The sequence below is a fragment of the Miscanthus floridulus genome, chromosome 1 (assembly GCF_019320115.1).
Source record: "Miscanthus floridulus cultivar M001 chromosome 1, ASM1932011v1, whole genome shotgun sequence".
Classification (NCBI taxonomy): Eukaryota; Viridiplantae; Streptophyta; class Magnoliopsida; order Poales; family Poaceae; genus Miscanthus; species Miscanthus floridulus.
The window spans coordinates 17,885,634-17,912,926 of record NC_089580.1 but is presented as its reverse complement, the minus strand read 5'-3'; the positions used below and the strand labels follow the sequence as shown (position 1 = coordinate 17,912,926).

The following is a 27,293-nucleotide window of genomic DNA, read 5'->3' as shown; positions in this document are numbered from 1 at the left end:
CCAGGAACCACATGTACCCGGGGGCCGAACGACTGCTCTTTGGTCTTATCATCGCGCCCCCATGTCCTACCACACCTGCTCTGGCACAGTGCGCTGCGGGCAATCTACTCGGCCTGAATAATCTCCTAGCTCCACGATCGAAAGGTACTTTATTCGGCCAGCTAAATGTAAGGCATGCGTTCAACATGACCTAAGGCCCAACAACGGTCGGTCCTTAATCGACACAGACAGAAAGCACTACAGTCCAAAACTCTGTAAGTCTCCGTCCGGTCTTAACTTCAAATTAACACTTAGTTATACCATGACTACATAGTTATCCAAGCAGATCTAGATAACCAACTATAGCTCGTAGGTGACAGGAAATCACCCGACTTCTACCGGTCTAAGCCAGTTAAGCATTGAATCGACTGCGGATACCAGGGTAACAAGGATATAGTATAACAAAGGTAGACAAGGTATAATACAACAATAGTTGCAAACAACTCCTGAACGTAATGCATCAATTAAAGTAAAGCATTTAATTAATAATTGCAAACTGGAGAGAAAATGCTCCAAGGCTTGCCTCTCTCGAAGGAGCTCGGGCGGTGATCGGGGCACTCCGGAAGTTCCTCAACGTTCTCCTCGTCTGCTTCGATCACTTCCTATGGCTGCACCTCAAGCTGCTCCTTGGGCTCCTCGGGTATGATGACTGGGCTCTTGGTTTGCGATCCTGTAAGATGCATGTGCGCAAGTGCTTATGCAAAAGGTGCATCGGATGAGATGAACACAATGGATATGCTTGAATGCAAAGTAGTCAACATCATCCAAGAACATGTACTACAAGCACATGTCATCTACTGCATTCTTTTCTACTACTAATATGCTAAGTCAACATACCTCATTAAATGCTTCAAAGATACACCAAAGCTTCACTAATTTTTTAATCATGCATAAAGCAACATTTGATTTGATTAAACCCTAATTAATAATAGGTTTGAATAGCAACATCTATTTTTATAGCTTAGAAAAATCTTAGAAAATTATCATAGCCTAGTACTACCCTAAGTAGTCTACCATCAGAATTTTATGGCATTTGGATAAGTGGAATAGCCTACACAAAAATGACAAGCTTGTACCTAATTATGAGCATGAAAATACTTTGTATTATGAAAAGTGTCAAACAATAGATTTAGTATTTTTCCTAGGTTCTAAATAGTAAATAATCACTGTACAAAAATTATCATATGCATGTTTTATACAAATTTTGCTCTCTAGCAAAAATAACAAAAATCAGCCATTAAAGGCACTTGAACTACATCTCACAATTTTTCTACAGGACATGCATGGCATATATTTTTCCTAGGAAGTACATTACACAAGAAGAGTTACAAACTTAGAAGCATATTTTTCTGATACATATAGGTTTTACTACACATTTTACAAGATATCAGCAATATCAAGAATTAATTAAAGCTCTATAGAAAAGTATCTCAAAAATGACATGCAATAATTTTATCATGTAGATCTAGTGACAAGGAACACAACAAAATTTGTTTCAACAAATTTGGAGCCAAAATGAGTACACAAACATTTTCTAAAGTATTTCTCTTCCCAAATAATAAAAGAAAAACCAAAAACAATTTTTCCTATTACTACTGGGCCGGCCCGTGGGAACAACTGGCCCACGGCCGCTTTTGGCCTGCACAAACGAGCGGAGGGAAGGCGACGGCCTGGCCCAAGGCTTCGGCCCAAGGGCAACCTGGCCTAGCTCAGCCGAGGCGAGACGCCATGCCACGCCATGCTGGCGTTCGAGACGCCACGGCGGTGCGGCTGCTGCCAGTGGGTCGACGGCCGTTGCCGACCATGATCGGGCAAACAGGCGTGAGCACTGGGTCCGCAAGAAGATGGCGAACCTGAGCGGGTTACCCAAGGGGATGGAAAAGGGACGGAAAAAGCCCTTACACGGCGAGCCAAGTGCGGTGGCGCCATGACTGACGGTGGCAAAAACACGCAAGGCCGCTATACCTTGCTCAAATGGTGTTCCTGCAGTGAGCACCGGGTGCTGGGGAGCGAGGCGGAGCAATGTGTGCTTGATTGCAGGCAATGGTGGAGCACCGGCGGCCAATTTTGTCGACAGGGCTGCGGTGGCGATGGCGGCGCGAGTAGAGCTCGGTGCGGGGCGAGGCAGAGACGCAGCACAGGAGAGAGGAAATGAGGAGTGCAGGGAGAAGTGGAGCTGCGGTGGCTTGAAAATGGCGAGGCGTGCTTGCTTGCGGGGGCCACGGGACGCCACCCGGCCGGCGTCGCCGGCATGCGCTCGCCACACGGCACGGTGTGCCTAACACGGTCGGACGCGTACGCGTGCGCGGGGGAAGAAGGAAGCCAGCGCACGAGGCGGGCTGGGCCGAGGCGAAGGCGCAGCGCGGGGTGGATCATTGGGCCGGCTTCGGCTGGCGGGCCAGAAGTGAGGCCGCGGCCCGTTAACAGAGAGAAACAATTTTTCAAATTCTATTTTCAATGAATTTTCAAATATTAGTTTTCAAGTACCCTTTTGAGCAAGAAAATGACTTCTTTTGAAAATAGCCCAAAAATAAAAGTTGCTTAGAATTTAATCCTCTACAACTTTGTTTTAGGGACCAACTAAAAATTTTGCATAGATTTTGAATTGGGAAGCAAAAGCTAAATAGGGAGGATTTTGACCATTTTCAATAAAAATTTCAAATGCATATTTTGTCAAAAGTTTGAATACAAACTTTGCTCCAAAAATTGTGCTAAATAATTCTAGATGATTTACAATTGTAGCCAAACATGTTTTACTAACCTAGCAAGCATAATTAGGGCAAAAACAACTCTAAACAAGTGTATGCAACATTCATGTTTCACGAGCATGTTTTATATGTTTCGAAGCATGGTTTTAGTTATTATTTACATAATTAGGCATGTATACTTAGAATGCTTGATGATGCACAATATGCATGATTTGTAGTGCCTAAATGCTTGCATAACACCAGGGTGTTACAGCTTAACACGCATACAGCTATGGCTACTGAACTCTCTGATGTAGCAGACTGTGTTTGACATTTGGGATCTCCTTCTATTAGAGATGGAGGATACTATTACAGATGGGTTTAGGGGTCACATGCAGCTGTTATATGCTTATTGGATTACTTTCTTGATCCATAGGGCGGTTACTGTGAGGCCATCTGAGATACTAGCAGAGTATAGTGGTGCTACTATAGAGTTCCCTGCATACAACATGACTCAGATGATCCGCCATAGTGTAGTGAGGACTCCTAGTCAGCCGCACCATCGTCCAGAGGTGTCAGAGACTATAGCCCAGCAAGATGAGACTATTAGGGGCATAGCAGCTATAGAGGAGGAGGAGCTTGATGCTCAGCAGGAGGGGATGGTCGAGAGCGACCCCAGTGACAGCTCATATGATGACTACCATGATATCCCTCAGATGCCTCCACGACGACATGACTATGAGGCCGATAGCTCTAGTTTAGCTCCACCTGCACCGTAGACAGACCCTGCTCTACTTGTCATACTTGAGCGGATGAGGCAGGATCAGGCTCGCTAGACTCAGGAGACCGCTGCTACATTTGCATAGTTTCAGACTCGGCATGATGAGTTCCAGCGACAGCAGCAGGCGATCCAGCAGCAGCAGTAAGCTATACAGCAGTAGCAGGAGGCCATGCATCAGCAGTAGCTTCTCATGTAGTAGTAGCTACTTGGGTTTATGCAGCATGTAGTGATAGCTATTGGGGCTCCACCGCCATAGCCTTCACCCTAGCTTGGTCAGCCTGTCACCACTTCTATGACTCCAGTTGTATAGCCCAGTGGGCTTCAGAGTCAGGGACAACCAGTGCAAGAGTTTCCTTCACCTACAGAGTAGGTGTCCTAATGGTTTGCTTCGCTAGTGCCAGCCCCGCAGTTCACTCCTCTTCATACGGGCTTTACTCTGCCTCAGAGTTCATCAGTGCTCACCCTAGTTTCCAAGAGCCTTGGTGCTTCATTCAGTGAGTTGACAGGGCAGCCTACTCTGCCAGAGCTACATGTCCTAGCTCCTTTCACAATTGCACCTATTATCGGGACTACAGAGACGCTCCATTCTTCAGTTGCATCATCAGCGTCGCCTGCTATAGTAATACCTATAGAGTCTCAGGTCACACCTATCCCTAATCTGACCTAGACCGCTTTAGCATCGCTTCCAACTATAGAGGGTCAGACTACTTAGAGCTTAGGATCAGATGATGATGGCACACAGTTCTAGCTCGCTCCTCGCATCTCAGCGCTCGACTCATCCGCTACAGCCCCGCCGACCGACCCTTAGGTTTTGGTGTTTGACGCCAAAGGGGAGAGGGATTGAGTATGTTAGTCTTAGGGGAAGCGATACATTTAGGGGGAGTCTATCTATTAGCTTATAGCTTATCTATTATATTTGGAGTTTTATGTGTGATACATTATGCATTCATGTTTACTATTATGCATTGAACTACTTAAGTGTGATTATAATCGTGATATTAATGTGATCGTGATATTTATGTGATATGTGACATGTGTGCTCTCTACTTTGAATTATTTATATGTCATATCACTTGTGTTATGCTCATTTGCTTTGCTTCCACGTTTTACTCCGATGCAAATGAGCTTTATCACTTGTACTCTTGCTTATTTCATATCTTTTGAGTACATCATATTGGCTTGGGTCATATAAGCTTACCTAACACTTTTGTTCTTATTGTTAAAAGCTTATATGAACCAAGCATGTTAAAAACCTCATCTCTTTCACATACTCGAGGTGGTATTATCATCAATCACCAAAAAGGGGAGATTGAAAGCATCTAGGCCCCTAGCTAGGTTTCGGTGATTAATGACAATACATGGTTACTATGACTAATGTGTATTTTGTAGAGGCAATTAAGTTATGTTATGGTAATGGAGATCGATTGGGCAATCATGGTGGTTATGCCCCTACGATGGAAATCATTTCAGTTTTCAAAGGATAGACGATAAGGTTAAGTATGGACTAGTTCTAAGTGTCGATTGAAGTTGAAGAGACACTTAGAGTAGTTTAGGACTTTGTTTTTCCTTTGGCCGTACTATTAAGGGGGGTATGGACGGGTAGTTTGACCTAGGTGAGTCTAGTGAGTTAGGTGTGGTGCACACTTTGCTAAATCTAGCACTAGATAGCTCCTAAAAAGCCCTTAGATCTATTGGAGCAAACTTTATTCACGTATGATCGAGAGTTGGAAGTGAATGGAGGGTCAAATGCTGACCGAACGCTGGTTCCGGAGTGACCTGATGCTGGCGCAGAGTCCGGTTAGTTCATTTGATCAAGGTGATTTTGTCTGGTGCGACCGGACGCTGAGAGGTGAGTGACCAGACACTGGGTCCTGGTGTCCGGTCGACTCTAGTAAGGTTTTAGAGAGGGAAATCATGACCGGACGCGTTCGGTCACAATTTAAACATTGAAGTTTGGGGAGAACTGATCGGAGCATCCGGTCACCCCATAGAGGCACATAATGGTTTATTTTTCAACTAAGATTATAAATTCTTCCTCCATTCATGTGAGAGGGTACTTTTGCTCATTCCAATAGCTGAGAAACACCTTTGAGAGTGCCAAGAAGAGCAAAGTCTTAGTGAGGTGATTGAGATTTGAGAATCCCAAAGAGAGCCCTCATTAGTGAAAGCAAGAATAGCAAAGTGTGGACCCACCCTTCTTATTAGGCTTGTCATGGTCAAGTAAGAGTTCATACTTGTTACTCTTGGTGATCGCCATCACCTAGACGGCTTGGTGGTGATTGGGAGTTTGGTGATCATTCGATTGAGCTTGTGGATGACCTAACTCAAGTTGTGAGCGGTTGTGGGTGATTCACCACGTATAGAGCACTTGATCCTTACGTGGATCAAGGGGGAGCTATACCCTTGCGCGGGTGCTCCAACGAGGACTAGTGGGGAGTGGCGACTCTCCGATACCTCAGCAAAACATCGTCGCGTTCCTCCTTCTCTCTTTACTTTGTACATTTACTTTGAGCAATTCAATTCTTGTCATTTATATTCATAGAATTATCATGCTAGAGTAGGATTAGAACATAGGTTGCTAAACTTTTATGCGGTAGATTAATAGAAACACTTTCTAGGCGCAAAGAGGTTAATTGGGCTAACCGTAGGACTTAATTATTACAAAAAAATTTAGAATTAGCCCAATTCACCCTCCCTATTGGACATCTTGATCCTTTTAGCGCCGAGGAGCCACAGTGGAGGACGGCTCGGGGAGGCGGCATCCGCGACGTGCGAGTGATCTCCACCGAGCGCGTGAGACAGTGGCTGCGACGAGCTCTACCGGGATGCGTGCAAGACAATGGCCGCCTCAAGCACAGCTGGCAGCTGTGCCTGTGGAGGGCCATCCAGGCCGGTAGCGGCAGCATAGTCGGGCACGATGCGATGCTCAGCAGCGGCCATGTCGGTGCAAGGCAGCGTGAAGCAGTTAACATGCACTTCAGCAATGGCGTTGGCAGCGGGGCGATGTCACCGGGGTCAACAACATGGGCAGCAGCGCGATGCCTTCTCGTGTTCGTGCTCACCGTGTCACGCGATCACCAGATGAGGGGACGCGAGCCGGGGCTCATCGCTCTGGGCGTTGGCGTCTCCGCGTCTTCGTCGACCTCGGTCCTGGCCTCCTGCACCGCTGAGGCTCGCCGCCACGCCAAGCCGGGAGCCAACCTCACCGTCTACAACCTCGTTAAGCCGGCGTTCGAGCCTACGGCCGCACCACCTCGAGCACTCAGGACGGCAACGAGGCCGGAGAACTAGACCGTAGCGCAGAGCTTCCTCTGCCCTTCGTGTACACAGGAAAGAGAAGAGAAAGAGAAAGTTTGGGTGGCTGACAAACGGACCCTGATAAAATGGTCATTTCACCTGTTTGTTTAACACCGTTAAGTAGAAAAGCGGATGGAATGGCTTAGAGAGCAAAGAAGTTTAGAACGATGGCATTCGTGAGGGCTTAACTTTTTTAATGGCTTATGTATAATTATAAATTTTTTTAATGACATATAGATAAAAGCCTCTAATCTAATTCATCACTGCGAGCCACAAATAAACTTCTACTACTAGCGTAGAGATGGCATGATGATGTCACCAGGCACTTTCAAGTTAGGCAATCCCATTGGGCCAACATCGGGCCCACTACAAAACCCTATAGGGCTATAGGAGTCCACCCTCGCATCAGGCGGCGCTTGGCTTCGTTGCGGGGAGAGTGTTTTTTCAGGCGGCGGCGCGGTAGGGGGAACCGGGCGACCGAGCAAGCGACTGCCATGGCGTTCTGGCAGGCGCGCGATTTTCTCTTCTGCGGCGTATGCGGCACCCTCCTCACCTTCGACTCCGTCCGCTCCGCCTCCTGCCCTCTATGCGGCTTCAAGCGCGATGCCAAAGGTCTCTTTCCTCCTCCGCCGCATTCTCCTGTGCCAGTGTCCCCTTCGTTGATGTGTGAGATTAATCGATAATAATGACGCATTTTTTCCCGGTTTCGCAGAGATTGAAGGGAAACAAATACAGTACACGATGACCGCCGAGGTAAAACTCACGGCTCCCTTTCTAGTCCTGATTAGTGATTCCTGAGGCTATTCTCATCGCCTTGTATTTCAAGCTAGACGAAAACGCATAGCCTAGAAGAACCTCTCTATCAAAAATTTCCCCAACCATACTGCTGAGGCCATTGGCGTGGTCTAGGTTGATTTTCCTTTGAATTTCTGGGAGAATACCAGAGTTAAAACGCACAACATAGGAAGATGGGCATGTTTTCTGAAATTATGGAAATTGCCATCAGTGGTGAATTCTAGTGTAAATTTAGAAGTTTTGTGTAGTACAGTAACAGTTGAACTAAGCACTGATGCCTTTTTAGGCTAGTGCATACGGACCATATGCTATATTGTCCTAGGAATTCTATAGGATGTGTTACCAAGGAATTCTATGGGATGTGTTATCAAACTAAGCTTTTGCAGTATGCCTTAGTTGCTAAATAGAAATTTCAATTGCTGGACTTCAGGTGCTTTTTGGTTCAATGCTGGGAACAGTAATGGGAATGTAATCGGTTGACAGTGCTAGCTTTTGCAGTAGTATGGCATAGTTGCTGAATGGAAATTTCAATTGCTGGACTTCAGGTGCTTTTTGGTTCAATGCTGGGAACAGTAATGGGAATGTAATCAGTTGACAGTGCTAGCTGTTACAGTGGAACCGAAAGCATCATTTGTTCGGTTGGCTTTGGGAATGTTTTTCATTTCCATTAGTGTTTTGATGGGAGCAATGAGAACTGCAATGATCAACATTAGGGTTTTGAAAATATGGCTAGGGTTTGGAGAAAAGGTTGCTAGAGAGGGAGAGGGAGGGGATGGGGGATTGGCACTCAGCAGTACTCACTGGTGTGGATGCAGCAAGGCAGTTGGAGTCGCCGGCGCATGGGTGCTGGTGGTGAATGCGAGCAGAGAGGGGTCACGGAAGTGAAGAGTAGTGTCCGTGCGGCATAATCGGATAACACAGGGAGGTGGATGGTAAAATTGTTTCATAGGCCCATATCTGATCCCTTGGTTATCATTTCCGGCCCAAACCAAGCAAACATGATGTGTGTGATCTGATAGCAGCGTGAACCATTACAGGTGCAAATACGCTGAGCCGAACAGATCCTCATATCCTGTATGTACTTTTGTTCTAGCAGGAACGAGGAGTTGTCTGATATACTGAATTAGACTGGTTCAATCATCAGTGTGCTTCTTGGTTTTTACCGTGTGCTGTTTTGCAGGACATTCGAAGAGGGTTAAAGACACCAACGGAGGACATTGTTGTGCAAAGACCACTGGTAAGTAGTTTGTCCTTAAAATATATTGCTAGTCTAATAAGTTCTGTTATTCTGGGATATTCACAAATCTGGTTTTTGCAAATAGACAAATAAATCCTGTAAAAACTGCGACCATCCAGAAGCCGAATATTACAGCTTGCAGGTTAGCAACCAATCCTTCAGCATTTGATGGCCACCCTTCCTGGTTTTATGTATTCAATTATTGCTCCTGACACTGGAAATTGCAGATGCGTTCAGCAGATGAGGGAGAGACGATATTCTACACGTGTACAAAATGCGGCCTTAACTTCAAAGAAGACTGAGGGACTTTTCAACCACCTTTACGGATATGGCATTGGTGCTAAAGAAATTTCGAGCGTTGACCTGACAATTGATGTTAAAATAGTAGTTGCAGTCTACTCCTCGACATTGTTACATGGATGCGCTGATCCATGCGTTGTGCCAAACTATTTTTTTTTGTAACTGCCAAACTTCCTTTTGATTGAACCTGTTTTGTATTTTATTCGAGCGTGCACATGTCTGCTTAAAGCTTTCCAATCGCTATTGACCTGAGCTGCATTTTCGAACCGGTTCGTGGCCGTAGACGTTATTTGTCGGAGCCTTCTGTGTTAAGCTTGTTAGTTCTTCAGTATTCTAATTTCTAAACAAGAACAGCAAATATCTAAGCTCGGGCTAGCCGGGTTAAATGTCTCATCCGTATTTAAGCGGGTGTCCATTCTAGTTCTTATATGCGGACCGTGGCCCGTGGGTGTTCATTGAGTTCCTGTATGACATGACACTGCTCTTGGCAATGCTAAAAAAAACTATCTAGCCTACCCAGCTATAAGAGTTCGAGTTCTGTGAGTTTAATAAAGAACAGGTAGTGCGAAGAGCAGGGTCGATCGTTTTCATCGACGACTAGTTGCATTCGACATGACACTGGACAGACCGTTGCGGTTCCAACTAGCTGTACATAACATCTGTAGACAGCCGTTGGACTGTTACAGCCAAGAACTCATATATAGATGGCCATCGAATTCTGAATTGCATAAAACGCTGGTAGCGTTTGATATCCTTATAATGTCGGTCGGTTAATATTCTTCTTATAATGTCCCTGATTCTGTTGGGACACTGGACACATTTAGCAAAATGCTATATTCCACGGTCATCAAAATGTTGTGATCAGTTCTGGCCGCAGGAAATCCAGCGGGCCACCAGCTTAACGAACTATCGTCAACTATATGCCAGAATGGCAATTTTCTGAAACCCACCTACATCTTCAGGGGTTGTATTCTGAATACAGTAACCTAGACCAATCTCCGCAAACCCAAGGCTCATAATGGGACTACAATTAAAAAAGAAAAGAAAAAAAAGGGCATACCCAGTGCAGAGAGCTTCCGCTCTGTGCAGGGTCTGGGGAAGGATGTTAGTGGCAAGCCTTACCCTCGCCTGTGCAATGCGAGGAGACCGCAACTCGAACCCGGGACTCTACCGCTTGCACCAGGCCCACCCTTTAAAAAAAAGGAACAAAAAAGACAGCGCTCCTAGGTCTCATGCCAAATTTGTTCAAGGGTGATTCACTGATGATGGCATGGCAATTGTCATGAAAACAAGGTAACAGCAAAACTGTACTACGCGAGATGTAGGAACAGCCTCAATAAGAACAGACCATGCCTCACGCTTTGATCTGCAGAAGTGACAGACAGTAACAGCTATAACATTTTGAGAGATAGTCAAGTGCAAATAGAAGAGGTGATATAACAGTGAAGTGCCTACTTACATGTACAAGACCTACATCACGCGAGCACCTTGTAGACTGTTTGATTACTCAAATGAGTCAATCAAAATTTAGATTGATTGCTACGTTTCTGTTCTTGGCGGTTGATCATCCTTCAATCCTTTGGTGAGCATATCGTAGTTGATGGAAGCAAGTTGTGATAGATTCTGCACCAAAAATGATGTCAGAGGAATGTTGTGGTACAATCTTCTAGGCAAGTTATCAATGGATAGCGACTTTGTTTCTCTCAAACTCGCAGATCTACGTATCATCATATTAAGAAGAAAGGATACTGCCTTTGTAGCATTCAAGATCTAGCTCACAGGTACTACAACTGCGGTAACATTGCAAATGTTGATATTTACTACTTGTGCAAATATAGACTTTTGCCTATTGCTGAGATGCAAAACAAAGAGAAGAGTGAAGTGGCTAAAGTTGAGAGGGAATCAAGTAAAAGCAGACTGCCTGCTCTATGATAATTTAATCTTGTAAATTGCCAAGCTTTGATTGCTGTCAAAGACATGATACGAAATCATAGCCCAGTATATCTACCTTGAACGAGAAGTTGCTGAAAGAATAATTGACATTTGCACTAGATTCAAACTCATTAAGGCCACCGCTGTCCTCCCCCTGGTACAAGATATATGGAACAGTTAGCAAAGGAACTTAAAAACAAAAAGCTAGATCAACTATGCACAATACAGTATTCTTTTTGACTTTTTTTCCCCCTAAGACTCTAAGGTTAGTTTTTATTTGTTGTTCAGCAAATAAATAAGAAAATTACTCATACCATGTCATCTTGGCGGTTGCTCACACAACTACTGCTTCCACTAAGGCTTCCATTATCACTGGAATCCTCAAACTCGTATGCTTCATATATGTTTTCATCAGATGGATTCCAAGAATAGCGACTGGTGAAGTAGCTAGTATCAGATGCACTATCTGAGGAGGGAACAAAGGCAGCCTGCAAATGATTTTCTGTTATCCCTGGCATACATACAGAAACAATATGCACTACAAGTTTGAAGAGTTAGGTAAATTTTGCCCCTTCCTCACCTTCTGCCTAGCAAGGGTATCCCAGCTAATGTCTTTGAAAAACGGATGTTGTTTAACCTAAATGAAACAGGATTCCCGTCATGTCCATATCATTTTTTTAAAAAAAAGAATAACCAAGAAAGATGGTCTGTAGTGTCTTTAAAATACCTCTGAGGCACCATTTGCTCCTAGTCGTTGATGAGGATCTTCTGTCAATAATCTGGACAAAGTTGTTGTAAGATCTTCAGGTTAGTTTTATTTAATCATAGCAGAAATTAACTTGCTATGATAATTAGAAATTGGGTATGAACTACATAAGTAGCACTGCAATTGAGATTTGTATTGTCGATAGCATATGCCTGTATTAACATACAACATCCGAACAAATATAAGGGAAAAGCCATAACTCTGAGGAAGAAACTAGAGTAATTTAAAACAACATAACACAACTGATGGGAGATAGCATATCCTATAACAATTTGATGCTCTCATTCTCAAAATTTAATAGATAACATTGATCCAACCGCTAATAAAGTAATAGGCTAATAGTTCATTGATGATTTAATAATTAATATATGGAAGAACATATTTATGTTCTCTTTTAAGCATATTTAAATAGTTAATGAAGAATGTTGGATCAAATAACATTGGTAATATGTGTGGACTTTGAAGCAAATCAAACATGCAAAAAACATAATGTGATTAGCCTTAAACTGCGTGCACTATTAAGATACTTGCAAACGAGCATAATTATCTACTGAATAGACATTTGAACACAAGGGGCTATAACATGGAATCCAATATCACAAACAATTGAGTGCTGAAAAAAGGTTTGACATATTTCTTACTTGTCAATTAAATCTTGTGCATCAAAACTCATCTCTTCTGGAACATGCGGCCAAGGTATTTTGCAATTCAGAATATTGTCAAAAATTGTCTACAGAAACAAGTAGAAAATAACAATAATGTTAAGCTAATTCTAAACAAAGTTTTCAGATAATTGATCTACAGAGAAGTCTGATAGTATAATGGTGAATATTTGCTCCAATGGCCAATACACATTGATAATGAACACTTCTTTCCAGAAAATATCTAATGAGCCCTGATTGGCTGCAACTGTGTTAAACTGATAATTCGATGTTATGATTTATGACCATGTAAGAGTTACAGGAAGATTGATAAACTAGCTGCAAACAATTATTCACTTAACATAATGTACAATACCTGGGGGTGTTCTGCATTGAACGGAGGTATGCCAACAATGAGCTCAAACAGAATGACACCAACAGACCACCAATCTGCACTGCAACCTAGGAGTATATACATAATAATAAAGTAGTTAGTATCAAATAGTAATCAAAATGAATAGGTATAGTGAGCCTAAAAACTGACTTTGCTCAGAATTTACCATGTCCTGTCCCCAAAAGGATTTCTGGTGCTAAATAATCAGGAGTTCCAACAGCAGAACGATTTTGTCTCCGTGCTCGGTGATCCATTTGCTCAAGTTCATTCATCTGAGGCTCATCATCTCCATACAGTGAAGCCCCACTAACAGCAGGACCAGACAGATCATCTGTGCTGTTGATCAAACCAACCTTGGACAATCCAAAATCTGTCAACTGGATAAATGAACGTTAATAAGCAGCACACAGAGAAAACACACTAGTACAAGTAACCAAGTCAAATTAAGAACAAAAATGAATTTGCATGTCCATAGAAGTATAAAAGGAAAAGGATACTCCCTCCGTTCCAAATTATAAGTCGCTTTGACTTTTTTGATACATCGAATTTGCTATGTATCTAGACATAACGTTGGTCTACATACATAGCAATTTTGATGTACCAAAAAAGGTCAAAGTGACTTATAATTTGGAAAAGAGGGAGTATTAAATTAGTGACATGAAAAATTGAACAGTAAAAGTAGTTTGTACTTGGCTTTTTTGTGAAATGCAACAAAGTGCTGCCTTTCTTCAAGGAAAAAAATCTCCAAGAATAAGCATGGCCTTATATTCAGTATGTGAAGTTCAAAAAAAAAACATATAGCATCATTCTAAACATCCATCATGATCTCTAAAAGTAAAAACAACTATCCTCAATAGTCACATGTTTTCTCCTGTTACAAATCTAGTACATGCTGTTCTGACAACTGCCAATAACTGTTATCATTGTGATAAAAAAAAATGTTATCATTATGCATTTTGATTGCAAGAACTGAACATATCAAATTATACATAAAAAATATTCAACCAGCCAGACAACAAACAAACAAACAAAATATAACAAGGAGAGAAGGTTTAATGAGCATGTGCATGTCTCTGAACCTTAATATGTCCATCATGGGCTATCAACAAATTGTCAGGCTTTAGATCTCTATGGACTATGTGCATAGAGTGCAAATATTCCAAAGCTAGTACCTGCAGAACAAACTGATCATGAGACCAAGGGAACGAAAAAGATGGAAAATTAATGGATACTACAAACTTACAACTTCCGCAAGATATACACGAGCAACATTTTCATCCAGGCACCCTAAATTCCTCAGTAATGAGTAAAGGTCCCCTCCATTCAGGTACTCCATGACCAGATACAAATTCTCCCGTGAGGTAAACGAATAGAAAAACCGTACCTTCCAAAAGCATGAGCATTTCAGAATAAAATTATTAGTGTTCCGGAACAGGGCAGATTTGTATGTTCACTCACCACAAAAGGGTTCCTGACTGTAATCAAGATATCACGTTCAGCCAATATACTCTCAACAGCATTTTTCCGAATCATATCTGCCTTCCTAAGAACCTGCTTAAAGTAGACATCTTGTTAAATCAACCAACAAGATAGCAATGTATGCCCTCGAATGAAAGGAAGCAGGATGCACTTAAGGATTTGTGAGAATTTTCTATTATGATTATACAGGAAAATAAGCTGATAAATTGTAGTGAAACTGGTGCCATGGTAGTGCTACTTGCTAGAAATCCACCTACATTGTTTCAGCAGAGTCAGATCCCTCCTATGTTGTTTCAACATTGCTGGTACCAAGCCCAGGTGAAAGAGGAGGTTTGTGAGTTGTCACAGACTTGGCAGGCCAGCTTAAAAACAGTAAAACACAGCCGCTCTTATAGAGATGAAACCAAAATTAAAACTGTTGTTGTATTGCTACTTGCTAGACATCTTAGAATAATGCTTGCAAGAAGCAAGCAATATGTTATATATTCAACAAGAAACCCATACCAGAAGTATTACCATTAGCATTAAAGGTACTTAGCAATAAAAGCTATCATGCAAAAGTTATCCCAAGAACAGCACAGACATGACAGGGTGCAATCTGAATCTGTAATAGACACTTGCAGGTACCAGTTGTGAGCTCTCAGATGATATGCAGTAGAAAAAAGAACATTGAAATTGTTACATATCAAGACAAAGCCATGGTCCAGAAAACACAATTACAATGTGCAGCACAAGAATGCAAATGTTTAATTGGATAGTCAAATCATAATGGGTGTGGAAAGTGATCAGCCAAGCTGCAATAATCGTTTCCTCTTTAAAAGAATTGTTCAAGTTCAACAAAAACTGATTACTGGATAGGCTTCAATGACAGCCATTCGGCTTGAGTGTAACTTCGTGAGAACAGTTAATGAATCGATGGTGCAGGGACAAGGCAGACTCACATTGTAGATCTGAAGGTGACATAAGGACATCAAACTAATTGGACAGCAATCACAGCACTAAGAAATATGTGCACACGACTTGGAAACAAAGTAATTGGATGAACCCCATGCTATGAAGCAATACGGAAAAGTTTCAATTTCTGGGGCAGAACTACTTGCACAAGATCTGCCAGGGTATGAACCATAAGGCTAGTGCCTAACGAAAGGTATGCATGGTTGCATGAAAGAACAAAAAAGTTAGGCCAATGAATACCTTTATAGCAAAAAGGTCTCCTGTAGTTCTTTTCTTGGCCAAGAAAACACGTCCAAATGCTCCACGGCTAATAGGTTTCATGATTTCAAAGTCATCAATTGAAGTGCGATCCTTCACTGGATGGACAGGACTTGCGCGCAAGCTACGAACAATGTCGTCTTCTTCATCCATTATGGTGCTTGCTGAATCAACCTTGTCCATATCGACTGAGTCACAGAGCTGCAGATACTTCTCCCTGAAGGATTATACAAATGTGAAGGATTATACTGTGTTGATAAGCTTCATAAAATGAAGTGGCCCGCAAGAATATTTTTTATGCGGTCAGAATATCAACTAAAACAGAAGGCCAAGTCCAAATAAGAATATCACCTGTGTAGTTTTTCTATACGTGTTCCAAATGTCTGCACTGTGAGAGCCTCATGCTTCCTGCAGTTAACAATTTCTTGAAGATCTTCTATGCAGGTAACCATTTGGGATAATGCACTTTCTTCATCCAGAGGAGTATTCGCTATGCATCGTGCAATATCAGCAAGTTCAACAATCTGCACAAATTGAAGGAAATTATTATTATAGCAACTCCTAAAGTTTGATATCTAGATTCTACAATTCAAGGTGGAGCCAAATATCCAGAGTAAAAGTGTTAAACACCTAAGTTTGTTTTCCTTACAGGCAAACAAGGAATAATGTGAACACAAGAATGCGAACCTTTTCAACTACTACCAATACCAACTAAGGCCCACTCTTACACCAGCAAGGACTGTAAAATTACTGTTCCAAGATGAACCATCATTTCTGGTATGACCTACGTGTTGGAATCATGCACCCCTTGTGTTGCCTACTTGCCGTCTAAATCTTGTGCTCTCTCTAGCATAACCACATATCCCAAAAGTTGTATATATGTTTTTTCAGTCTGCACGCCCACCAATGCAGAGGACATCTCAGACCATCAAGCTATAACCGATTCACCATGTCACAAACTTACTTCAAATATTTCTGTGTCCTGAAGTCTGTGGACTTCTGAAATTTTCAATTTCACTGCTTCTGTCATTTCTAGCAAATATTTGTCGACACACCACTTTAATACACTACTCTAGACACTTTCAGAGTACCACAAATTCAATATGTTTGAAATTTCCATACAAACATATCCAGCAAAACTCAAGTCAGTAATAGGATTTACAAGATAAGTCGATCTCTTTTTTTGTGAAGCGATACAAACTATTCAAACCTCATGACAGGGTGCAGTTCCATCGGTTCTTCAATCCTAGTGAAAAATATACCATAAGGGAAATTTCTAGGAATTCCACTCAATGCCTCACTGATATATGGATCCTGGTCCTGGGCGAATGGAATGGTTTATGGAATCCCATTGAACAGAGCAGTATTTCATAAACTATCAGAGTTATAGAGACCAAACTTTCAAGAGAGAGACAGTGTGTGGACAGAGTTGCATACTATGGTTGTGCTAGAGCCCTACATCCCTACCAAGTGTGAAATGTCACAAGGATTAGAAGTGGGTCATGGTGACTAGAAGGGAAGGTCAATAAGTGAGATATCAGAAGATAATTATGTTTCTCCTCACACCTTTAACTAGGAAGCCTGCATATTTGCAAAAGCTTGAAACTAGGACAGCTGTACTTGAACTTAAAGTAGCAAACACGAGACCTAGCATATTGATAAAATACACCAGCATTTAATAGACTCTGGTAGCATGCAATTATCTAACATAATAGCCAATACGTTTTAATAGAATAAATCTATTAACTGTTTCAAATTGCCTGGATCACATGCTTATACATGCTCATTTATTTTTTACAAGTGATATGCAGCAGCAGCTGGATGGGGAAAAAAGTCAATTGCCATAAACAGCAGACAAGTATAACGATATATTTGACTTTTGTTGTGGTCAATAGCTTTGCACATTTCACCAGCAAAAAAAATGCTACTTCTTTAGTCACGTATCAAATGACGAATTTGTAGCACAATCATCATCAGGTATGTAAACAGAAAGAGAGAAGAAAAATACAGAAACTGTATCTCTTACCTGCGGAAGATCATTACTCTCATTAATTGCATTTTTACCGGCTAAAAGCATGTCTATATGATTTGATCTTGGAGTTGTTAATGGAGACCTAGGAGTCATACTTCCCGCAGATGATGTGGCCATTCCATGATCAGATTTTGGTCCAAAACGAGTCTTACATGTCATTGAAGGAAGATTTTTAATGTCATCCAATGAAATAGTGTTATCAGCCTCTTGGAGATAGTCCAGCATATCGGCAGATCCTCTTCTAGACCAATCAGACAGTTTAGGAGAGGGACCATCAGATTCTTCATTGATGCTTGAACTTGAAACTTTTGCAACATCTGGGCTGACTGCAGCATTTGGCAGGTCTTTCGGTGAATAAGATTCTACCATCTTTTCTAGCATTTCCGCAACTCTGATTAAGCGTTCATCAACACTAACACCTTTTTGATCGCACCTGTCAGCAATTGCACAGACCCTTGAATGGTCTTCTACATAATGTGTCGGAACATATTCTTCACATATGCGGCACATTATTGAACCCTCTTCAGAAATATTTGGCTGGTCAGACCAGTGTCCCCATGAAGTTTTATGTTGATGCTTGACAGGAAGCTGTTGTGGTGGTAAAGATTCAACTGGACTGCTTAATTCAACATGGCTACTAACTGTAGAGTGTGCATCTGTTTTCTTATTAGGTGATTCCAATTTAGTAGGGGTAGATTCTTTTGGGACCTTTGTAACAGGCGATGGAAAAGGTTTCCAGGAAGATATCCGTTCTTTGGTTGGAGAATCAGGCTCTTTCTTAACATCTGTGTCAAGTGGTGGAAGAAGCTTAACAGGCTTTATCTCCTGGCTGCGCTTCCATTTCAAATTATGCTGCTCCTGACTGTATGATTTTCTTGCATCACTTCTACTGGCTCTGGATGTTGTGTCATCCGCACCTGGTTGAGTTAAAATCCGCCTATCTGCAGACTGTATAATCTTATCACGCTGATCGATAACAACTTCATCCTCAGCAAAACCACTTTCTTTGTGGAACTGGAGCAGCCTTGTGCATCTTGTAAGGATAAAAAGCATCCGGGTGTATAGTTTCTTCAGCACACCCATTGAGAGCTCCTGACGATGGTCATCCAAATCTTGCACTATACCTTCACACTGAAGCCAGAATTCCCCAGGTGTCATGACACAGCAGGTACGTGCAAGTATTAGCAAGTCCTCCAAGGTTTCTTTCCACTCAGGATGAGAGTCTGCATACTTTTCCATTACGCTAACCAAGTCTCCTGCGAAAACTGCCAAATCTGAATTTACCTCCTCCTTTGCCTTCTCAAATCTCACCTGGATAACTTTTATTACCTCCTGCATAGATAACAGGAGACAGTATTGTTATTACCTAAGAAATATTTGAAAAACTGGAATGGGTAAAAGAAAAAACAAGGCGACGTATCATTGACCCTTGTCTCACACAAACGGTGGACTGGGATTACCTTTAAGTTGTAAATGCCCCGAGGTTTCCAAAAAGGAAATGGGCGCACCCCTTTAGAGTTCAGCTCATGTGAAAAACTTTTTATATCTGCAGGGTGTCTCTTCCTCGGTGCACTAGTAGCCTGCATAATGGCTTTAAAGCGTGGAGACTCGGATTCCTTTGGTGTCTCACACGGATCATATGCACTCTAAAATGCAAGCAAAAAGAGGCAAGGATGGATTAGCCATTGTTTATTTAAATGAAAGTCGTAGAAAAGAAAAAAAATAGAAATATCACTACCGCAGCCTCTGGTATGTGAGTAGGTGTCCTCAAATCTCCAGAATGGTTCCGCTGTGCACTAGGTTTAGCTGTGTATGAGATGGATTAGCCCATGTATCACATAAGGTTGTGGAGAGAGAAAAATAGAACAAAGCCCCAAAAGGAGAGCCCACCAATTAGCGTTACAAATATTTTCATATCACAGACAAAAAGAGGAGGAAATATTGGAGAAATTACTACGGGCATACACAAACAAGATATCTATGCTGCAGAAGAAGCATTTGACTAATATTTTAGCATTTGACTAATATTTTTGCAAATCAAATCTGCAACTGTTAGATACTGTCCTATGGGCAGCCCAATGGGGAAAAGTAAGACTTGTTGCTTGCAAGCCTAACATAATGCAGCTTCATGTGGGATGTGCAGAAATATATAGGCACAGATCACATAAGCATCAGCTATTTGGGGTAGGAAATGCATCCTTGTAGTAAACCACTCTCACTCAACCACAAACTACCATCCAGTGTGCTATGATTCTCAAAACAGATTGATTTCTTAAAGCGTAATAAGCAATTCAGAGTATTGACTTCCACGGCTTCTATACACATTGATAAAGTGTCAATGAAGTAATGTAAAGTGTGGATGGTATCTAGCATGTGCTAGAAGAGCACTTCAACAAGCACAAATCCAATGAGCTGCATATAGAGAAATAAACAGGGCTTATGAGCTCACTCATTAGAAATGTCTCATATTCAAGCAACAAAAAGAGCAAGTACTAGCTAACTCGACTTATAAATTATAACCCTCCTAGCTTGCTGATTTCACTTTAAACAGGTAGAAACTTCCTTCGTTTGCACTAGTGTTTCAAGTGTAAACGGCTACAGCATAGTAAGACAAATCGATGCAATCTCAACTCCTAGCATCTCAGTAAGCATTTGAGGGAGTAACTAACAGCTATTGTTTGCTCACACATTTTTCCTCATCCCTGCCTAAACAAGAGCTCAAAATAGCATACTTTTAACCCCTAGCTTTGACACAATCAATAACCAGCTTAGAGCATCTCCAAGAGATTGTCTAAAATTAGTTGCCAAATTCCTTATTTTAGCTATTCTGTAAAATAGAAAACTCCTCAAAAGAAGAGGACTCTACAACAGCCTAGCTATTTCTCATCTTCTATATTGAAAAGTTCGACGTCACCTGCCCAAATCCCAACCGGGCAAACTACCGTGATGGTGCCTGAAACACAGGTAGAAGCATCTTCATCATGCTCACATTAGAAGCAGCTCCTTTACAGAGTTCTTATCGATGACATTGCAAAGTACAGATCATTGACATGGCTCAGTACAAAACTGTATATTCCAGCACAATATAGATGAACTTTGTCAAGTCTGATCACTGCAATTTCCAGAGCTAGCTGCTGATCTCTTCGATTTGTTCTACTGGAGTAGTAGCCTAGTACTCTATTAAAAGAACAGCATTGCTGCTAGTCTGCTACTACTGGAGCCGTGCAGGTGCAGCGCGGTGGCCAGCAGAACCAGCAGCATACGAGTTTGCTACAAGGCGCCAGAGTTTGGCGGCCTCCACAGAGCCCCTGGTGCGGGTGCGGCTGATCTGATGACTAGTTAAGCTGTGCCTGTTCCCACCGTCACCCGCGCGCCGCCACGACCGCCGCCTCCTGCAGCTCGGCCGGTGTGGGGCACTGGGGCGGCACGGGGACAGGGAGGATGATGGCGAACGCAGGCACGCAGCTACGTGAATTTGCGTATCCATGACAATGTTGACGAGCACCGGCACCTAGAGGGAAGCGACGACGCCGTAGAGCACGACGGTGGTTGTGGACGGGAAGGGTCGAAGCCAGACAAAGCAGTGTACCGATGGGTTGTCGGGAGAATAGAGCCACGCAAAGCGCTCTCTCGCGGGAAGGACTCCCCGCACCTAGGAAATCGCGCGGGAGGAGCGATGGCGAGCGTCGTAGGTTTGCTTTATTTACCTAGCGGAATTCATGGGATAGCCGGCTGGGTATTTTAGAAAGCCAGATACAATATCTGTTGGAGTCTATTTTATACCACAAATTATCTAAACTGGATTCAAAATCAAAAATAGCATCTCTGTTGGAGTTGCTCTTACAGGCTCATGCTTGATAACTAAACTAAACTGGTTTTGGAAATGAAAAAACAACAGACAGAATTGCTACCTTTCACAGAGCTCTTCCCTCCTGCTCCCAAGCTCGTCCCAACCGCACTTCGCGTCGGCAACTCGGTCGTCTTCCCTTTCCCGCGGCTGCTACTACTCGTATCCGCCCAGGAGCTGACGCCCTTTCTCCCGCCGACGCCGGCTGAGGCAGCCCACGGTTCCGCCTGGCCCTGCCCGCGCGAGAGGTTGCTGCTCCCGAGCGCGGCAGCCATGCGTTGGCCCTCCTGCGGCAGCGGCCCGGATCTCGTCTTGATCCGGTTGAGCCCCAGAGAGGACGCCAGGATCGGCGAAAGCGCGGCCGCCGACGCACCACCCCCGCCCCCGCCGCCCGCATCCCTATGATGCGGCACGGACCCCTTCCTCCCATCACCCGCCGGACTTGACGAGGCCGACGACGCGGCGCTCTTGGGGGCGGTGGCCGCGGAAACGAAGAGCTTGTCGCGCTTCTTGGGGGTCTCCGATTTAGTCTTCTTCTTGTCGGATCTAGAGGACGACGACGACGCCGGCGACGCCGCGGATGCCGAGGCCGGCGCCGAGGTAGGCGTGCGCGGGCTGTTGCTGCCGTCTGGACTGGAAGAGGACTCCGACGACTTGTGTCGCGACGAGAAGAAGCGCCCCTTGAACACCATCGCGCCCCCTCGCCCCGCCCGCCGGGGAGGGGTTTCGTCGAACAGGCAGGAGAAGCAGAAGCGAAGCAAGCGACACAGACAGACGGAGGAGAGCGTGCAAGCGGGGGAACCGGGACTGCGGGAGGAAATTGCAAGGACCGAAGGAGTGACTAGTGAGACTAGATGTAACTATGTAAGTATAGCAATGTAGATACACAACATAGGCTGCTATCAAATTTACAATTTGGCTAGATAGATAGAAGATAGTGTATGACTAAGATAAGACATTAATAGTAACTAGACAAACATAATATTATAGAATTATAATGACTAAAGATTTATAATATGCTTAAAGAGAGATGAGAGCATGATTGCATAAGTGGACATAGTAAGAGCATTGTGACAGAACCGCTCAATTTATACAAGATCAAGTACGGTTGTCCCCGCTAACACGTTGACATACCCATACTTTCACTCATATAAACCCGGTAGTCTGCCGAGTGTCCCGAAAAACCTCGGTAAATCAACATCGCAACCAAGATCGCGTGATTAAGCAAATACACGTCACATACACGGGGTTGCAGCGGAAATAATATTACAAATGGGTTCACAAATAAAAGTACCAGTTTGGGTTTCAAAACCGCTTAGTGAAAACAACATAGCTTTCAAATGATTACATTAATATAAGTTCCAAATATATTGCTAACATGAATGACATCATCCGACAAAAGCATATAGATGAGAAGTAAGAATAGAATCATCGAGCCCACCGGCGGTTAGCCACCATCATCAACAGATCAAGAACATCACCTGCAACAAGGTGGGATAAACCCTGAGTACTCGAATGTACTCAGCCAGACTTATCCGTCTTAAACCAAAATAAAGTGACACCAATGATTATGCATGGCTTTCTTTAGTGGGCTAGCTGACTTGTTTGCGAAAAGCATAAGCTATCATGAAGGAACCATTTTTAAGTACTTTGCATCATCTTTATTATAACATATCCATCTAGGTAAGCACCTGTACTATAGCAATCACTTGATTAACCAATAACATACAGTTACCAATTTAGATTTAGCATATCCCATACCATTCAGATAACCATCATTGTTCCATAATAATTACTACGATGCCGTAACTCGAGTCAAGTGCTCACTATCCAGGAGCGATGGCGATTCGAATCGATTTCTAACCAGCTGGTGATTTATTCCTTACACAAACCTCACTCACCCGCTAAAGTGAGGTATCGGTCACCGAGTCAACTATCTAGGAATCTCGAGTTTGCCAGGAACCACATGTACCCGGGGGCCGACCGACTGCCCTTTGGTCTTATCATCGCGCCCCCGTGTCCTACCACACCTGCTCCGGTACAGTGCGCTGCGGGCAATCTACTCGGCCCGAATAATCTCCCAGCTTCGCGGTCGAAAGGTACTTTATTCGGCCAGCTAAATATAAGGCATGCGTTCAACATGACTCGAGGCCCAACAACGGTCGGTCCTTAATCGACACAGACGAAAACTAACAGCACCCCAGAACCCTGTCTGGTTGCCTCCAACTTTTCCGTCCGGTCTCCAATTATCCATCACACATGATTAATTTCAGGATATCATTCTTTTCATAGCTAAATTCTTCTAGTAACCACTTATAAATGTAGGTGACCGGATATCACCGATCGCTACCGATCTAAGCAAGGCTAAGCAGTTATTCGATCCCGACCTAACAGGGTAATAAGGTAATAAGGTAGGCAAGGATAGTAATAAATGCATCAACGGTTTCAATCAACTCCTACAACTTAATGCAACAATATATAAACTCATATATAGAAAGAATTGCTTTTATAAAGTAGGAGACTTAGAATGCTTCGGGGTTTGCCTGAGATCCGACACAAGTCAGTTCAGTTAGCTTGCACCGTCCTGGTGACGTCTCAGGTCCTAGCACTCGCTTAGTCCTTCCATCTTCGGGATAGATCCTCCATACATCGTCTTCGGGTTCGGCTCCAACATCACGTTCTTCACGTGGTTCATCTAGCGCACCTAGATGAGATGCAAGATGCATGTGTATGAATGTGATGAATAGTAACACAAGATGCATCACATAAGCATTCAAGACAAACCAGTTATTCACGACAATCATAGAGTCAAGGCTGCAACAACAGCAGCTAATTTTACTCATAACAGGAGTTGTAATAATCCAAAAGATATGCAACAAGACAATCTGGAAAGCTTATGGAATTTTCTACAATTCACCTTTAATCATCTTATCATGGTTCTCAAGTTAACTAAGTCAAATATACTCATTTATAGAAACTGGTCCACAATTGACAGAGAGCAGCCATTTCTGACACCCAACTTTAAATAGGCATAACTCACAAACTACTTGGCCAAATGACACCAAATTTTAACAGTAAGTAGATACATTAATTATATACAACTTCCTTAATATCATATTAAGATGATTCTACAGTTAAAAGGGTCAATTAATCCAATAATTGCACCTCTATCCAAAACATAGATAGAAACTAATATGCCACTTTAAACAGCTATAAATGGAGTTATACATGTCCAATAAATGTGGTTCTAGACTTTCTAGAAAGCTTAGCAAATTCTAAACAACTTTGTTGTAAACACCTAAAGCTAATTCTACTAATAAGAAGGCCCCACAATAAGAACAAGAAAACCCTCTCTGGTTTTGGACAGAAACAGCCACAGAGATTTAAGCAAGTATAACTCAAGATTTACTTAGCCACAATTCATGAGATTTAACTTTTTGGAAATCTTAAGAAAAGTACCGCAACTCATGTATTTTCACCAAGTCATGATTCATAACTTAACTGAGCCAATTAATTCAAACATGCAGAACTGTTCAGAGTAGAAGCAAAGCAATATAGGGCATTTGTTATTTTTATAATTCTTAAACTATAAATCCTAAACTCCTGAAATTTTTACCAAACAACAACAATTACCTTATCAGCACTCTACAAAAATTTCACATTTATTTGAGCATAAAAACTGCAGTTATGAAAAAGACAAGACATGGCAAGTAACAGGAACCTAGCTGCATAGATCTATTTTTACAGCAAAATATTTAAATTAAAACATGCCACATTATAGATCTACTGCATAGATAATTTCATAAGGATTCCAAAAAGTCCTCATTTTCTATTTTACGATTTTTCTACAAATTACTACGAATTTTCAAAGTGGAGCATTCAAATCTGTCAAAAATAAAAAAGAAAAGGAATCTAAATCTTGCATCGAGGACCCTAAAGTTTCCACAAATAAAACCCGAATGAACAGATCCTTTACTGCACTATTCATATGAGTCACAGTCTATTCACTTAACCCCCTGGAAAAGATCCTATTCATGCGCGTGATCCTTCTTCTTCTTCCTCCCAACGGTGGAGCAGAGGAGCGGCCGGCTCGTGGCTCCGGCCGGCTGTGGGCGTCGACGACGGCGGTGGAGTGGCGAGGAGGACCAGGGGTCCCGCGCGCACATGCTAGGCTGCATAAATTGGCTGGAGGCGGGCCGGGTTGGCCTGGCCGCGCGCACAGGCATCCACGGCGGCCACGACACCGGCGGCCACGTGAACCGGCGGCGAAGGAAAGCCGGGAAGGAGCGCACGAGGCCAAGTAGAGGGAGGCGAAGCCGGTGGCAGAGGATTCTAGGCTGCGAGGCGCTTGGAGGAGGAAGAACAATGGCGGCCAAATCTCGAGCTCGCGGCGGCAACCATGGCGGCTGCGTTCCGGAGCGCCCGCAGCACCAGAGAGCGAGGGAGGGAGAGTGGGGAGGCGAGTGAGTGCTCGGGCAGCTCGGGCGTTCGCATTTGGAGGCTAAGGGAGCAGGGCGGTGCGTGGCGCAGAGGTCAAACACGCGGCGGCAATGAAGCGCGCGCTCTGCTGCATGGCTGCCACGGAGATAATTCAACGAGCACGTGGCATGCGTCTCTGTGCCCGACTTGGGGTCTGTTTTTGGGCCATCTCTGCTCCGAACTGGGCTATGGGCCTTGAAGCAAAATTATTCTCCTTCTGATGCTCTACAAAATTGATTCAGGGGCCATAGCCATTGGGGCAGCATATTAGTGGTTAATGACACTCCAAGACAGCATTGTCACTGCATTAACGGCGATTAACAACTTCCGAAATTTGATAGCCAAAATGAAGTCAACTGAGTGCCATCTTTATACATGCTCCTCGCCATCATGTACACTCCAACTTTTATCTTTGAACCAAATCGAGTTGCTTAACAAAATTTGGAGAACGCGAGACGTCAATGCCGATGTCCATGAATTTCTAGACTTAGAATATTTCCGTGCTGAAATCAGCAGCAAATTCAATCTTGTGACCTCGATTTGACTTACTTCCAAGATGATCTGGCTCTTCATCCAAAAACAAAGTTTGTTCTACATGATATGGACTACAACTTTCATTTAATGTTCAACCTCAAAACTAGTATAGATCCTACTATTCTACTTTGACCAAAGTAGGATCACGATGAAGCTTAAATTATCCTTTTTGATCCATTGGAGCATTTTCTTGGCATTTGCCCAACATGAACCTTTCATGAGTTTTGTTGTAGAGTTCATCTAGAGCCATTTTGTCAAGGTCGTAAGGTTTGGTTGATATCTCATGTTCTCATTCACTTAATAGTGCAATTTAAGCACTTAGTAAAATCATTCCAACAAGGATATAACTTATCATTTCATGTGACTTTTTGATTCCAAACTTCATGAAACTTTTCGAGTGTCCAATATAGATGGGTATTGATGTGAGACACATGAAGATATCCCAATCACACCACCCAAGCATATATCTTAAAAAGGGGTCTGTAGGCGAGCAAAGGTGCAATATCCAAGTTTAGGTTGGGGCTCGTTTCTATAGGTTGGACCTTGACATCTTCATCATCACTTAATATGCCATGTTCAAGCTCAAACCCATTGCTTAACTGGTGGCAAACACCTGGGGTGTTACAAGCATCTCTAGCAGTAGGAGAAAATCTCAATCCCAAAACTAGTTGTTGGTGGAGGTATAATTTTGTTTTGAGGGTTTTAAAAGGCTTTATCTCCAACAGAAGAATAAAATCTCACCTTCAATATCTCCTCTGACATATGAGGTCAATTTGTCATTCGTAACATCGTTTCTTCTATTGTTTCTCTCTCCCCACTAGTTCCTTCTCCCCCCGACCTC

The 27,293-nt window shown here is 43.0% G+C and overlaps 2 protein-coding genes across 2 annotated transcripts; one reads left to right on the top strand and one right to left on the bottom strand.

Moving 5' to 3' along the window:
* Window positions 1–7,177: 7,177 nt before the first annotated feature.
* On the top strand, window positions 7,178–9,568 carry LOC136474784 (uncharacterized). Its single transcript, XM_066472346.1, has 5 exons — window positions 7,178–7,416; window positions 7,517–7,557; window positions 8,780–8,836; window positions 8,922–8,978; window positions 9,064–9,568. The coding sequence occupies exons 1-5, from the start codon at window positions 7,299–7,301 to the stop codon at window positions 9,136–9,138; spliced, it is 348 nt and encodes a 115-aa protein (XP_066328443.1). The 5' UTR covers window positions 7,178–7,298; the 3' UTR covers window positions 9,139–9,568.
* Window positions 9,569–9,837: 269 nt separating this feature from the next.
* Window positions 9,838–22,149, bottom strand: LOC136449650 (probable serine/threonine protein kinase IREH1). The gene is made up of 18 exons (XM_066449801.1): window positions 21,504–22,149; window positions 19,331–19,398; window positions 19,053–19,238; window positions 17,587–18,924; window positions 15,912–16,084; window positions 15,543–15,777; window positions 14,328–14,420; window positions 14,113–14,253; window positions 13,949–14,041; window positions 13,036–13,246; window positions 12,852–12,937; window positions 12,476–12,564; window positions 11,796–11,847; window positions 11,649–11,705; window positions 11,383–11,556; window positions 11,145–11,222; window positions 10,596–10,759; window positions 9,838–10,502 (listed from the first exon to the last, which is right to left on the bottom strand). Exons 1-17 carry the CDS (start codon window positions 22,129–22,131, stop codon window positions 10,676–10,678), a joined length of 3,786 nt encoding a protein of 1,261 aa, XP_066305898.1. The 5' UTR covers window positions 22,132–22,149; the 3' UTR covers window positions 9,838–10,502; window positions 10,596–10,675.
* Between the last annotated feature and the right edge of the window lie 5,144 nt (window positions 22,150–27,293).